General features: G+C 49.6%; 5 protein-coding genes and 3 non-coding genes across 8 annotated transcripts; 4 read left to right on the top strand and 4 right to left on the bottom strand.

The window, feature by feature from the left end:
* Positions 1 to 672: 672 nt before the first annotated feature.
* Pdw03_4451 (LMBR1-like membrane protein) lies at positions 673 to 2,779 on the top strand (the record flags this gene model as incomplete). Its single annotated transcript, XM_014675650.1, has 2 exons — positions 673 to 980; positions 1,045 to 2,779. The coding sequence occupies 2 exons, from the start codon at positions 673 to 675 to the stop codon at positions 2,777 to 2,779; spliced, it is 2,043 nt and encodes a 680-aa protein (XP_014531136.1).
* A 225-nt stretch (positions 2,780 to 3,004) lies between these two features.
* On the bottom strand, positions 3,005 to 3,114 carry Pdw03_tRNA15. Its single transcript has one exon. It is a non-coding gene; the product is annotated as a tRNA-Met (tRNA).
* Positions 3,115 to 3,700: 586 nt separating this feature from the next.
* Pdw03_tRNA14 lies at positions 3,701 to 3,810 on the bottom strand. Its single transcript has one exon. It is a non-coding gene; the product is annotated as a tRNA-Met (tRNA).
* Positions 3,811 to 5,751: 1,941 nt separating this feature from the next.
* On the bottom strand, positions 5,752 to 5,861 carry Pdw03_tRNA13. The gene has a single exon. It is a non-coding gene; the product is annotated as a tRNA-Met (tRNA).
* A 1,605-nt stretch (positions 5,862 to 7,466) lies between these two features.
* On the top strand, positions 7,467 to 8,633 carry Pdw03_4450 (Ubiquitin supergroup; the record flags this gene model as incomplete). Its single annotated transcript, XM_014675651.1, has 1 exon — positions 7,467 to 8,633. The coding sequence occupies one exon, from the start codon at positions 7,467 to 7,469 to the stop codon at positions 8,631 to 8,633; it is 1,167 nt and encodes a 388-aa protein (XP_014531137.1).
* A 1,131-nt stretch (positions 8,634 to 9,764) lies between these two features.
* Positions 9,765 to 11,423, top strand: Pdw03_4449 (putative TeaA receptor TeaR (Eurofung); the record flags this gene model as incomplete). The annotated part of the gene is made up of 2 exons (XM_014675652.1): positions 9,765 to 9,857; positions 9,951 to 11,423. 2 exons carry the CDS (start codon positions 9,765 to 9,767, stop codon positions 11,421 to 11,423), a joined length of 1,566 nt encoding a protein of 521 aa, XP_014531138.1.
* Positions 11,424 to 12,483: 1,060 nt separating this feature from the next.
* Pdw03_4448 (Glutaredoxin Grx1, putative) lies at positions 12,484 to 12,924 on the top strand (the record flags this gene model as incomplete). The annotated part of the gene is made up of 2 exons (XM_014675653.1): positions 12,484 to 12,634; positions 12,770 to 12,924. 2 exons carry the CDS (start codon positions 12,484 to 12,486, stop codon positions 12,922 to 12,924), a joined length of 306 nt encoding a protein of 101 aa, XP_014531139.1.
* A 359-nt stretch (positions 12,925 to 13,283) lies between these two features.
* On the bottom strand, positions 13,284 to 14,543 carry Pdw03_4447 (Chalcone isomerase; the record flags this gene model as incomplete). The annotated part of the gene is made up of 1 exon (XM_014675654.1): positions 13,284 to 14,543. One exon carries the CDS (start codon positions 14,541 to 14,543, stop codon positions 13,284 to 13,286), a length of 1,260 nt encoding a protein of 419 aa, XP_014531140.1.
* Positions 14,544 to 14,563: the final 20 nt, after the last annotated feature.

Below are 14,563 nucleotides of genomic sequence, written 5' to 3'. Positions count from 1 at the left end.
ATAGAGTACTCCGTACTAAAAAAAAAATACAATACTGTAAATCCCGACGATCCTCCGTTATTTAAGTACCTGAAAGCTCAAAACACGTCGTCATGAGGTGGATCTTAGATTATGCCCAATGTCCATGTACCCTATTGTAATAGACCAATTTACGGGGTATGCAAGAGTATAGCTACAGGTCAAAATACACAGATCGTAATGTCCAATCTCCAAATTTTGAAAGAAATCCAGTTTGACTTGCTCCCAAATGTTTGCAACTGTTTTGCCTAAAAAGCAAAACGAAACAAATACAACCTACAGAAATCAATGCTCATCAAAGATCGGCAAGGCGTTCTGGCCCTGGCCTGATCCGGAGGTACCAATTGGTCAAAAATCCAGAAACACAGGAGACTGTGGCTGGGTACTAGATACTCCACTATACACTGGAGCACATGACGAAACCAAAGTCCTTAGTACAACATGCTCGTACTCCAGTTGACCCAGTTAGTCAGAACTTGAGTCAGCCAGGCCCCAAAACGTCAACCCCCATGGCCTGTTCTCGATATACACTTCAACCTTTCCACATTCAACATCTGACCTCTCTCATTTGCGCCCTGGATATCTCACCATGAACAACGACTGAAACCTTCGTTTTTTTTTTTTTTCCATTTTGCCTTGCGCTGTTTCTTCAGCATGTTCCCCGTATCTGTGTCGCCCATCTCAGTGGGCTCAAACGTCTTTTTCGCACTCGCCCTATTCCTCATATCCGCATTTGTGCTACTTCTCCTGCGACGATTTCTGACCCTCCGCGCCACCCCCGCTTATCTAAGTGTCCCTATATTCCTGGCTCTGGCTCTACCCGCCAGCGTTGTGCTCCTCGTCCCTATCGATTTGGCGTCAAGTTCGCGAGATGGATCTGGGCCTAAAGCAATCTGGCTACCAGAACGAATGGTTCTGGTATGCTGGCGCATTGCCTACTGGCTAATATTCGTTCTCACCTGGTAAGCGTCACACGTTCCTCGACTTGACCAAAGGCTAGATCACTCATCCTTGTCTCTCTTATAGGGCTATCCTTCCATTACTCGGTGAATACGTCGACTCGGGCTACCGTGAGCCAAAAGGCCGGCTTATGTACTCTCTTCGATCGAATGCCAGATATCAACTAATTGTCCTGGGATGTGCTATGGTGGGCTTGATCTACGTTTCGATCTCAAACGGGTTCGAATTCACTTCCATCAAAGGACTCGTCATGGCACTGGCATATGTGTGGGGTCTTGTCCTTGCCATTTATCTCATGGGGCACGGCCTTGTTTCGATCCCGCGCAATCTGCTCCGAAACTCCAATGTCAGCGGTCGCCTACGCAGACTCCAGGCACATGCGCCCAAAGTGCACGATCGCCTGATGGACTCAGTCAACGAGTTGGCGAATCTCAATGGTCAGGTTGCTCAGCTACAGCGCCGTAAGACAGGGACTGCTCGTGACTTTCGGGAATGGATTGAAGAGCTTCGGGACGGGCACGGCCAATCCGACGTGCGGGCCCCAATCCTCGAGTTACCGGATACATCTGCCATGATACCTTCTGTCATCACGGAACGCTACCTGGCTGATCTTACACGGCGGCTTCGACGTGCTCGACACATGAAGGCCCGATTTGTGGATGAGTGGGATCGTCTGGTCCAGTTATCAGCTGATCTTCAAGCCATCATAAATTCCACAGCTTCAAAGAAGCTCGAATTTGCACCGGCCCCCCGTCGGTCATCCTGGATCCCTCAAGTGACATTTCTCACCCCGTACATGCGGTACCAGCTGTATTCCAACGTTATTCCCTCGGTTAGGCTGGCATTTGGCACATTCTTCGCAGTGGCATCGGCCTGCATTGTTTGGTCGGAAATGATCAAGTCTTTGGCGCCCCATCTCTCCGCCGTGAGTTTGACCGTGGTCCACAACTGGGACAACAATCCAGTTGGCTTTGGTGGTCAGCTCACAGCCTCTGCCTGGCTATTGTACATGTGTTCAGCAGCTCTCGTTGGCGTTAGTGATGTTAAGGTATGGGGAAACCGCGCGCTTGTCCGTCGTAACACATATGGCGAGAGTGCCTGCTGGTACGCTAGTCTCGTGGCTCGGCTGACCGTACCAATTGCGTACAACTTCTTAACCTTCTTGCCAAAAGAGTTTCGACGAACTACCACTTTCTACGGATTCCTTGGTAAACTCATCAACCTGACGCCTCTCGGGAAAGGCTTTGATTTCATTTTTCCGATCTTCATTCTCCTGCCTATCTGCGCAACACTGTTTAACCTGTACGGGCGTGTCAAAAACATCTTTGGGTGCGGCCTTGCAGAGGAGGATGATATCCATGATGTCGAAAACAACCCTGCCGGGTATGGCATGGGTGGCTGGCGCGAAGGTCGCGATCTCATTGAACGGGAACTAAATGGCCTCGGTTCTCTGGCTGTGTCCTCTCGTGGTAGCCGCTCAACTTGGGCATCGGATCGTGAGGATGAAGGTTCCCCAGGGTCGTCCCGGCTGCGGGTTCCAGTTGCAGAGGGCTCTCAGCCTGTCCAGAGGACAGTGGCTACACCTGCTATTATAGAAGGCGAGGATGAGGAAGATGAGAATTTCTTCCAGTCTTTTGCGCATCGCGTCAAAAACACATTTGATACTATGAACAATCCTCGATGGTTCCAGGGTGAGCCATTCCGACTTCCGCGCTGGATGTCGGGTAATGATAGTACCACTGAAGAAGGATCGGCGCTAATTGGAGGTCGGGCTGTGCCTGGTCGTCTTCGCCTAGGTTGAGCGCTTTCATTGCGGTGTTTAGGTCTCTTCAACTGCTGGACAGTGTAATATACCATTTTGCTTGTACATAGCAATTGTTTTGTCTCGATTGCTTTGATACACCGGTGCCAATTGAAAACATTTACTTTCAATAGAACATTCAAAAAAATGAGACATGTTAAATCCGATTTCCATGATAACCAGTAAAGATGAATACTTTCAAAAATAGCAGCCTCGAAAAGCTTGTGCCCTCGTCCAGGATCGAACTGGAGACCTTCGGATGTCAATCTTGTTTCCAAGAATGTCATATGAAAGGATATGAGACCGACGTCATGACCAAACTAGACCACGAAGGCAACCACTGAGCCATTCAGGCCTGTAATGACTTAGACCGAGGAATTTTCTTCTATATCCAATTTTCCAGTTGAAGGGTGAGACATAAAAGGCCCACTCTTGTCTGAAGTCTCCGCTGAGCTTTGCAAATTGTACATCGTGCTTTGCATAAAGTTGACGTAAAAAAAGATAGACATGGAGATTGAATGATAGTATTTTCAGGAATCATTGCATTTCAGTCCCTACTTTCTTTAGGTCTAGAGTCTCCATCATAAAAATTAAAAGTACTACTACTCCGTAGTGGCAAGATTGATTAGAGGCTGATTCCCTCGTTTTTGTGTACAGCCAGTTGAATTGCGGCAGATGTAAGTATAAATCATCTGTATCGTACTAGTCAGATTTTAAACAGTATTCCAGATCAATAGGCACTACTTCAAGACATTTTCGATCCAGTTAGACCTTGCAGTTCTAAACCAAGAACAACCAGACGCATCTTTTTACCCATGCGAAATGTTGTTTACAACGTACGGAGTATTGGAAAACTGTGCCCAACCTAGCAATTGGTCGAACATAACCCACTTCTCTATGGGTGAGAGGCAAAAAAGAATTTGCCCTCGTCCAGGATCGAACTGGAGACCTTCGGATGTCAATCTTGTTTCCAAGAATGTCATATGAAAGGATATGAGACCGACGTCATGACCAAACTAGACCACGAAGGCTACCACTCAGCCAATCTGGCTGGGAATAAATATATTAACAGGCAATTAATACTTTACTCTGGGCTGCAGTGCTTGGAGTCCTGCAAACTGGGCCCTCGAGCTAGTTCCAACTGTGGATCAGGCGGAACGGTATCCTCATAGATCAGACCCTAGCATTATATTTGAAACAATCCACCAAGGTAGATTCCCAACGCCATGACCTATTCGATAAAAAGACCATTGGTTCGAGCAAGGGAGCTAGGACACAGCGAGTCATATTATGCAGTAGTTAAATTTTCATTGAGCCTGGGAAGTCATAGGACTATGCGCAACTTGTAATTCATTTTTGCCGCTTTTGTACACCTTGCTCGTGGTCACCTACCTCAATGATAGGCCTTCATTTCAAATGCGCAATCAAAGATCATGTAGACCAGGATATAGGTAACCTGACGCACTGGGAGCTTAGTGCTTATCTCGTTCTATGGTGAACACAAACACAATCCAGCGAGTTCATATAAATGGAGAGACTACGGGAATTCATATTAACATCTACCATGGGTATATTTTAGGAGATGAACATTCTGTATTCCCCCCTTCGAAATTCCCCTCGGCAATTATCTCCCTATTAAATAGGTATACTAGATAACTCTTCATATCCCGCCGGTCTTCCACTGTTAAACTACCAACTCTACACTAGACTTCCGCAAAGCTCGAAAAGCTCAAAAAGCCCGAAACCCGACCCTTTTGAGGGTCGAGTCGGGTCGGGTTTCGGGCTTTTTGAGCTTTTCGAGCTTTTCGAGCTTTGCGGAAGTCTACCTAGCGATAGTCGTACTAAGGCCAATCGGCATATCCTTTACTACCCTAGGCTAGAAAACACTTTTACTTCGGCCACCTTGTATCTTTACGAAAATCTAGACCTGGAACTCGAACTTAAGGTACTATAGTCACCTAGTAGGCACAACAGAACCTAGAAGAAGTGTAGATATGTAGATTGATGCCCATTTTCGCATTTAATAAGAATCACCTGGGTTTTATATAATTCCCTAAGATATACCTCCAGTACCTCCATAGAGTGTTTAAGAAAGATACGTAGTTGTTACGCACTGCCTAACTGGTCACAATTATGTTAGAAGCTTTCCTGGTTATACTTGCCTGTGCTGATCCTCCAACGTCAACGATCTGCCTCTCAACCGAGCTGTTGCTGCGCACAGTCTTATTCCAGCCTAAGTCCTTTTGAGGGTATCGAGGAACGATGCCAGGTAGAGCGCCGAGTAGATCTATACCGCGGTATTGGTCTGATCGTAGGTGCTGTCAAGTGATAATATAGTTAATGAGTCAACATAGTCCAAAGGTAAACACAAGTAACAATGTATGATTGAAGACGAAGAACTAAACTAAGTACATGAGGGAGTGTCCTTCTATATCCTTCGTTCCTACTCCCTGAGATATACTCCCTGGAGTACAACATATATCTACTGGAGTCACGGTGACTTCCTACTCTTGCTTGGCATCGGTAGGGGCCATGGTCACGTGATCCGGGCGGTCAAGGGGACTCCAAGTTCTCATAGAGTAGAATTGCCATTTGCTTGTCGCAGGCCGAAAGTGGCTGCCTTCCTGCAGTCCTTCCCTTTCTGCCGGTCGTACCGCACGTGAATGCTGACTGATTGATTGGTTGGCTCTCGGTGGCCCATCGGTGTGCCTTGTGGGTCACTACTGGTTGGTGACGGATAGGTCCGTAACAGTAGTGTACGTCGCAGAACTAAGCAAGTGAAAGTTGATCATTCGTGTTTTAACCTATATAACATAGGTCTGGCTAAGTGCTATTAAATTGGTGACGAGTAGAGTGGAAATTCTAAGGTCGAAGACCGGTCGATAGCAAATAGCGAGTCATTTAGGCGACAATCTTACGGCATTGGCGTTTTAATCCCATACAGGAATTAAACCTGAAATTGAAAAAAATTGTGCCCTCGTCCAGGATCGAACTGGAGACCTTCGGATGTCAATCTTGTTTCCAAGAATGTCATATGAAAGGATATGAGACCGACGTCATGACCAAACTAGACCACGAAGGCAACCACTGAGCCATTTCAGACTGTGATGGATAGTAAGAGCTGGAATGGCTACAGTTTTCAAAACTTTGCTGTAAGCCATGCTCGTCAAAATCGGATGGACAGAAAACCTTGGAAGGTTACTTTTTGAACTTTTATTCTTATTAAGATGGAGTAGATCAGAAATCCTATTGATGGCAGTGCCGAGGACACAAAACAAGGTTTTACCACTCTTAGATCAGATTTGCTGCTCTAGTGAATCTGCCACAACTATTTCTGCTTTTGGACCTTCGCCATATAGAGAGGCGCGTTTCAAGAAGACGCTCTGTGCGATTTGGTTAAGAATGCAATCAACGGTAAAAAGGAACTGATATTTGCGTTTAGGCTATTTGATGACATGATCCCCCCTTCATTCAGTTTGGTATGGTGCACAGCATCTGCAACTCCCTCTGAAACACACGGAAACTAGGGCTATCATCGCTGCCTGAAGACCCGCCTTCCACTTCTAGTGGGCTTCAACGGACCTTCTACGGGGTCTCCAACATCCTCTCAATCCTCGGCCCCGGTCTCTTCTTTGAGTCACGTCCAAATTGCATGACCATGCTATCATTGATGCCAGCGGTAGGTGACTCTTGCTGATTGGATCGGACTACAGCTTCGGCATGGCGTGGGATCGGGCTGTTCAATCCCTCTTGATGTCCGCCTATTGGTCTAGCTCGGCGCTACGAACAATATACTTTTGCTGAGCGTGAGGCTCAAGCCTTTTTGTGTGTTGCGCTAGCTTGTCTGCCTCGAGTTCTTATGCCGATCCTTGTTCATGACAACTATTCTATGGAGTTCACATAGTTGATTGAAAAGAGCTCAGCCATCTTTGTGAGTATGAGGACAATACAGGTATTGTCATGAGTCTGTCCTGTAGGCAAGGGCTAGTGTACACTCGACCGCTTTTGCGGCCTTGTGATGTAAACTTTTTTTTTGGATAAGTCTTTTGGCAGTTTTTTTTGAAGTCATCCTCGTCCTCTCTCCTCTCAATACTTCTGGGCAGACAACAGGAAACAGTAGGAAAGGCTTCAATTGTGTAGATGATTGTTCCGCGCAACATTGAATGTGGCCGATGTTTTGACACACGTATCGAAGGAAGTGGGGAGTTGGATGACCCCGGGACGTACGCCGGTTGAGGTCAAACTGGGTAAATCAACGCAAAAGCGCCTCCATATTACAACGAATGAGGAGCTATGTACATTGATGTATCAAAAAAAAAGGCACTTGAACACCTTAGGCCACCGGGAAATAAAATAACAGGTACAGGATAGTAGAATCGTGTTACATGTCTGCACATATGCCTCAGGCTTCAAGCATTCAAGCATCGCCACACTCCAGGCAGCCTCGCGGTACACAAGGCATGTTTCCATTTATCTCAATCATTCCAATTGCCACCATGATTCCCACACCCAAAGATTCGATTTGAAATCAGGCGATCTACTGGGCAGGCACACCTTTGTTCTGAGCACACCAATTGCTCCATGCGATGGCAAAAAAAGTGCTCTCCGCCTTATCTGCCTACTCCGGACAACCTGGGGGGCATGGCTTCGACTTCCGTCTGCTCCCTCCTCCCCTTCACAGAGATCCATGACTTTACTGCCCCCAATCCTCGCTCAGTCCACCTTGGGCGAGAAGTGCGTAGTATACATAGACCAGGTCACCGACGTCCTCCCTATTCACTTACGTTCCCTCCGCCATCAACTGGACACTATTCTCACCTATTTTTCCAACACGTCCCTCGGTCCTCTCGCGCGAAAGCTGCCATTTGCCCCAGACAACCAGTCCATCGCCCTGTTTGCAGCTGTTGCTGCCTGCCTGTTCACTGTCGCCGTGATGAGTTGGCGCAACCCCTTTAAATTACTTCGCCGCACGCCGAGTTACGCTCCCGCATCCAACCCGCAGGTTAACGATGGAGACTTCAGCTATATCACACCCTCAGACATCGCCGACCCGCCGGTAGATGATACTGAGCCCGATATCATTGCCCTCCGCCACCGTGGCACCATCTACCCTTTGCGCTTCCGCGCATACGCGATCGACGACGGTATCTTGACCATCGGAGACCTACGGGAGGCTGCTGCCAAGAGCACAGGAGCCGGCCATCCGGAATGTGTGAGACTGCTATACAAGGGAAAGCTACTCAAGAACAATGCGCGGACATGCAAAGCCGAGGGGCTCAAGCAGCACTCCGAGGTGCTATGCGTGGTATCCGAAACAGGAGCGGGATCCTCCGACGACAACGGACAAAACAGTCCTGTAACTACGTCGGCGCCATCACCGCCGCCGCTCCCCCGTCCCACTAGTGCAGGAGACGCATCGTCCCCTCCCACACCGACGAGTGGAAAGAGCAAGAACTCGAAAAAGAAGAAACGCAATGGCAAGAAGTCACCTGTCGGCGTAGAAGACCCCGGTTCATCTCGGCCGCCACGGCCTACGTCGTCAGGCCACTCAGGCGTTCCCGCCCCGCCGCCCAACCTTAAGTTGCTGCGTACACCGCTGGAACAGGTCACTGCTTTGGCCGGATGGTTTGAGCAGGAGATGAAGCCACTTTGTGAGGAATACATTGCGAACCCGCCCACCGATCCAAAGAAGCGGGATTATGAACATAAGAAATTGGCTGAGACGATCGTCGCACAAATCCAGTTGAAGGCGGATGGGATCGAGCCTAATGGTGATGAGATGGCTCGCAGTGCACGCCGGGCCCTCATCAAGGATACGCAGGTGGTCCTCGGCGAGCTGGATAGAATTGCATAGCTGTAACATAGCTCATCAGTTGCCTAACTCGGCTCCCCATTTCGCTGTGTATGGGATTTGAAATTGGGTGACGGATATACGTAGACATGTATCAATCTCATACCGAGGGGTTGTTCTATTGGGCCATATTTCCATATTTCCATCTTTCCATCTTCTGGAACCTATCAACATCCCCGGGGGGTTTCTTTGCATGGAGGGATTGGCGTATTTGCGATGTATCCACTTTGCGATTTCCCCAAAAGACTAAATTAAGATTAAACCTGTCAGAATGATTTGCCGGCATGTACGGAGTACGGAGTATCCCCATTCATTTCCCCTCGCTCCAATCTCTCTCCCCTTGGGGTCATGTTGTAGGTATACACCAAGTGGGAGAGGAAGAAATACTCCCGTATTTTCGCATTTTCACCGTTGCTGTCAAGATCAATTTAGCGGCATCTCGGGGTGATCAACATGGTTCAGGGGCAATGCACGGCCTTAAAAGGTGCGAGAATCCTCGGATTTTTTCTGGAAACATAGGTCTATCGAACACATAGAACGATTATTGAATAATCTGTGAGATAGACGTATGATCCATGTATGGGATTATGTATTCACAAATACCCAGAGTGTGTATTCCGTAAATCGATGTGTATGTACGAAGTACGCTGCACCGAGTGGACTTGGTTCAGACCATTTCCAGTACTATTCCCACTCTGGCTACCTCTCTTCCACGACTCACCGTAGGGTTTCCCTCTTTTTTTTTTTTTGCCCTGTGATCTTCTCTTCTCTACCTTCTCTTCTCTAATCTCGAGCCTCTCAATCTACCTTACCATATTGGTATACTTCCCTTGTCTCAACATTCAACTCGGACCCCGCGAGACCTCGGAAAGCCCTCGGACCCAGCCTCCCCCCGCCAGCAGCTCTCACTCATTGAACCAAGCTTGACAACCTGGGAAAAATACACCCCCTGCAGTTGTAGTCAATAAGGGTGTCTGTTGATAATTTGCTGCTTTCGGTAGACCCCCTTACACTCCACTTGCCGACTCTACCTGGAATGGCTTGATCCGACAACCCATTTCCACGGCAATCTCGACTCTTGAACCGGGTTACAGCTGGACTGGCCTTTCTAAATTGTGAACAGTAACCTCTGGAATGGCGGGCGTCGCTACGGCATATTCTGCAGATGCCTTAGCATCGCCTGTGGATGGCTCGCCATGGGATTTTGCGGTGCCACTTGTGGACGAGGTAAGATTACTCCATGTGGCATTCCAGTCTCTAACCTGGTAGCTCAAGAACTGGAAAGGAACTAAAAAGCGCTGATCCCCCTTTGACCCGCAGGAAAGTTACCACTCATCGAAACGACGCAACTCGCATGACTCGAACTCCACCCGCGCAAAGTTTTCTCGGCAGCGTGCCTCGAACGGCTCACGCAGCTCCTCGGTCTCGCGCAATGCCTACGCACATGAACCGCCCTACTTAGCCTCAACCCGAGGACGGAAGGAACCCAGTCTCAACCGACGTGGGAGTGAAGCAAGCCGTGTGCGAGATGCTTTGGGTCTCGAGGGAGCTGGTCGCAAAGAGTCCGAGGAAGGTGATGATGGCCCCAAATTACACCTGGATGGACAGACGAATCAGGAACAATGGATTCACCGAGACAAGCTGGCGAAGATTGAGAGTGAGGAGCTCCACCAGGCAACCATTCTCTTCCAGCGACGAATGAGAGGAGAAAGCAAATCGAGCGTGGGACGTGGGAGGAGCCATGATATGCAGCAGACTGCTAATGGGACTGGTACTCCGACCTCACCCACGACAGAATACTCCGAACCCTGGCCGAAAGTGAAAGAAGAACCCGGCAAGCGGGATGTAACTGGTAACGTAGATGGCAATGTGCGGGAGCATTGGGATCTCCGCCGACCAGAGGAGATTGCCGCAGATGACGCAGCCGCCAGCATCTACAGCCAGCCAAGCCTTGGAAAAAGCGCCTCCCGAATACCCATCTCTACAGTCAGTCCGGTTCCCATCTCTGGCGCAATGGGCCGCGATTCTCGCAGTTCACAGAACCGTGCCGCAACAGATGAAGATGAACGGCCGTCACACGGCCGCAGAGCCAGTGGGCATATCGACATTGAGAAATATCGTTCGACTCCTTCTCCAGAAAGCCGACCAGACAGCTGTGGATTAGGCAGTGCACAGAGCCCCCCGGGCAAGAAGACAGTCAAGAGCACAGGCGCTACCAACCGAAAGACCCCTGCTCCATCCACGAACAGGAAGGCGAGCGCTCCTCGATCTCGTGCTGTCTCCGGGAACAACATGCAGCGCCCTACCACCCGGCCAGGTGAAAATCGTTCTCCAGTAGCTGTTAACCGGCCTGAAGGAGATCCGCCGTGGTTGGCAACCATGTACAAGCCCGATCCTCGCCTTCCACCAGACCAACAGATGATTCCGACCGTCGCCAAAAAGATCATGCAGGAACAGTGGGAGAAGGAAGGCCGGACACCGAATACGTACGACCGCAACTTCGCGCCCCTCGCAGTGCACCCATTCGACGCGCCAGCTCCCGTAGCCACAAAGGTCGAGCCAGAACAGCAACCGGTTGAGACTCTAGAGCTGGAAGAGTTGCCCCCTCAGTCGTCCAAGAGCCCAGAACCACCCCGTCCAAACACGAGTACCGGCTACAGCACCATGCCCAAGGTGCAGGACACCCCCCCAATGGGGCTGCCACCAAACCCCAACCCTAACTGGAGCCCTCCAGTTGTCACTGCGCAGCAGCCACCGAAGAAAGAGAAGAGTGGATGCTGCATTGTGATGTGATGTCCTCCTACTCTACAATCATCTGTCCAATCTCTCGTCCGTTTCCCCAACAAGGCTTTGATCTTTGCATTTTTGCTTGATTCCCTTATCTCTCTCCTTTTAATTTATTTCCAGCGTCTCCGGCGGGATGGTGTTCTGTTCTGTGACTTTATATCCTGCGATTTAGGGCATTTCTTCACCTTGAGTTCAATTTTCTTCAGGCTGCTACCTAATCCAGCTTCCTTCTTCGATATTAGAGCATGACCATTCTTGTTTTTCTTCCGCGCATCCATTCCTTGTCACTGCCCCTCTTTTTTTTTGATTGTGATCTATGCTATTCCTACCAAGGTGGTAAGAGGGAAGTTTAAAACGCTTGCTCAAGATTGTGGATGGGATTGGAACGAGGGTCTCACACCTTGCAAGAAACATAACTTGTGGCGTGCACTCGTCCTTCTCATCCCTATATCTGCCTGTGACTTTCGTGGCCCTATGGTTCTCTTTCTTTTTTCTCCAATCTTTGGATTTCTCTCTGACACATCTTGAAAGCCTCTTTTTTCCATATTCCCAATCCTTCTCGCTAGCGATCTTTCCTCCTCCTTCTTTGATCTGCTCTACCCGCTGGCGAGAGCAGTCAGATCCTAGAGTTTGCCCGTACGTTGAATGCCAGATGCAGATATCAGATTGAATGGATGAATACGTATTTGCATAGAATTGCTGCTTGTACTTACAAGCATGTAGATGCCGTGCCAACCGGCTGGCTAGTTTATCAAGCTGTTATGTGTAGACATCTAAAAACTATACAGATCATAGATAGCCATCTCAACATTACCCCAAACAAAAGATACAAAGGGTCTCGATGAGAGCTTTCCAGCTGACAAATATCACCTGACATCATCGCCGCAATCAATCCCGCAATTTTGACGGAATAGCCAACCAATCCTCTCAACTTTTTGTCTGTACCCCGCCCCGAACAGCCTATAAAAGGAGACATTGCCTCTTGCCCTTTCTTCACAAACCGCCCACCATTTCGTCCATCTTCACCCGTCTTTTCGGCTCCTTCGCCGGCCCAAATCCCGCTACCATGTCCGCCGCAAAGACCCGTGCTCAGTCTCTCATTAACGACAATGCCGTCGTCGTTTTCTCCAAGTCATACTGTCCTTACTGTGACTCTTCCAAGAAATTGCTTGACAGCCTGAACGCGAAGTACACCACTCTCGAGCTGGATCTGGAGGGTGAGTCTTTCTCTTTTGCTTTTCGCATTGCTTCTTTGATTCTGTCCAATCGGAGCAATTAAATATGATTTCTGATCCATCTTTCATCTCAACCTTTTTTTTTTTTTTCAATCGCTAATGTGAGTTTTATCACAGAGGAGGGAGCTGCTATCCAGAGCGCTCTTGCCGAGATCTCAAGCCAGCGCACTGTGCCCAACATCTTCATCAACAAGAAGCACATCGGCGGCAACTCCGACCTCCAGGGTAGGAAGGACCTGAAGGATCTACTCAAGGCCGCGGGTGCAATCTAAGCGGTGTTGTCACCAAAGCAAGAATGTCCCGAGGCTTTAGTCCCGAAAACAAACTACACTAGAGAACAGCTTATCATTGCATAGCCTTGACCTTCCATCTACCAGTTAAACGTTTCTTAGGTCTAGTAAACCTGTGCAATGGGATTATTTCTTTCCATGGCTTGGACTTGGGGGGGACCAAGAGAGCCCTACCATTTTCCAGCGTGAAAAGTGTATTGAGTAGGACGGAACATTGTCAGATAGCTCTGGGGAATGTTTTGTAGAGCCAACAGGGGGGGTAGAAAAGTGAACGGCGACTAACGTACAGGTATGTTAATACAAACAAAACCAAAACCAAAACCTCAGCCCAAGAGATTAAATCAGATAACCTTCTGCACAACGGTTCCGAGTGGCCTCTCAACAATCGACATCAGCCCTTCGACAATACTCGTCCGGGCCCCCTCACTCGCAACAGTCTTGCCAGCCAGATAATTCAACCAGACAAGCCGACTAATGCGCTCATCAGCAACGCGCCCCATCCACTTAACCGGCTTATCAGCCCCGGGCTGGAAAAGCGCATCCAAAACGCCATGTGCATCCCGCATCAAAACAAGCGTTTGTCCCTTCGGCACCGACTTCCCCTTCCCAGCACCGAAAACAGCCTTGAAATCATTCATCGAACTTCCAAAGCTTTCATCCTGGAACTCGCCGGGCTCTGCAGCCTTCTTCGCCTGCGCGCGCGCAGTAATGCCACGCACCCAGCCGTCGCGCAAATGCATAAAGTCGGTGTTGCGGGTGGGCACGATGCGGAATGCAGTGCGAATACCGTTATCCTTGATGATAGCAGACCAGGCGGCGTCGCCGCGCTCCGCGTCAAGGAGAAGTTCCTTGAGCTGCTGGCGCTCCGGCGAGACGAGGGAGGTAGCGGCGTTCGCGCCAACGCCAGAAATGGCGGCGTCGGCATCGGCGCCGGGAGTGGGCGGGTGGATTGCTGTGTGCAGCAGGCGCCGTTGTAGCTCGGTTATGTCGGATTTCGCAATGTACAGGCCGACCACGTAGACTTGGACTGAGAGGAAGGAGACGGTGCGAATACCGAGGCCTAGTAGTTGGTATTCTTCTCCAGTGGACGGGGCTAGATCGTCGCCGGTTTGCTTGCCTTCTGTAGCTTCGGATGTGGGGAGTCGGATTGTGCTTGGGAAGTGGGGGATTGTGCTTGTTCCTGTTGGCACTTGCTCGAGTTTGTCTTGCCCCTGAATGGTTATTAATGATGGGCCGCCGCTGGGGAAACCGACTGGTCCGTCCATGCGCATTGCGCCATTCTTCGGGGGTACGGATGTGGTCTTGTTATCTTTTGTGGTGTCTAGTTCGTCAAGTCCGAATAGGTCTAGCTTGATGACGCCGTAGAGACCGACTGCGCAAGTTATTATGCCAGCTGCGGAGAGGATCATTCTCCGCTGAGCTTGGGAGGCGTGCTGGAGATCCGCCGCTGCCGATGCTCGGGAGCGGAGAGGGTTATTGGTTGCATTGGAGCGGAGGGAGGAGGTAGAAAGATGCCGGGAGGAGAGGCGTGTTGTGCGAATTTGTTGGCGGGTGAGGCTTTGGTAGGCCCGCCATGGGTTCTGGCGGAGAGTGGAGGCCATTTTGAGCTTGGTTCGTTTGA

Source organism: Penicillium digitatum, chromosome 1, assembly GCF_016767815.1.
Source record: "Penicillium digitatum chromosome 1, complete sequence".
Taxonomy (NCBI): Eukaryota; Fungi; Ascomycota; class Eurotiomycetes; order Eurotiales; family Aspergillaceae; genus Penicillium; species Penicillium digitatum.
The sequence above is the reverse complement of the archived record's forward strand: the minus strand, read 5'-3'. Positions and strand labels throughout refer to the sequence as shown.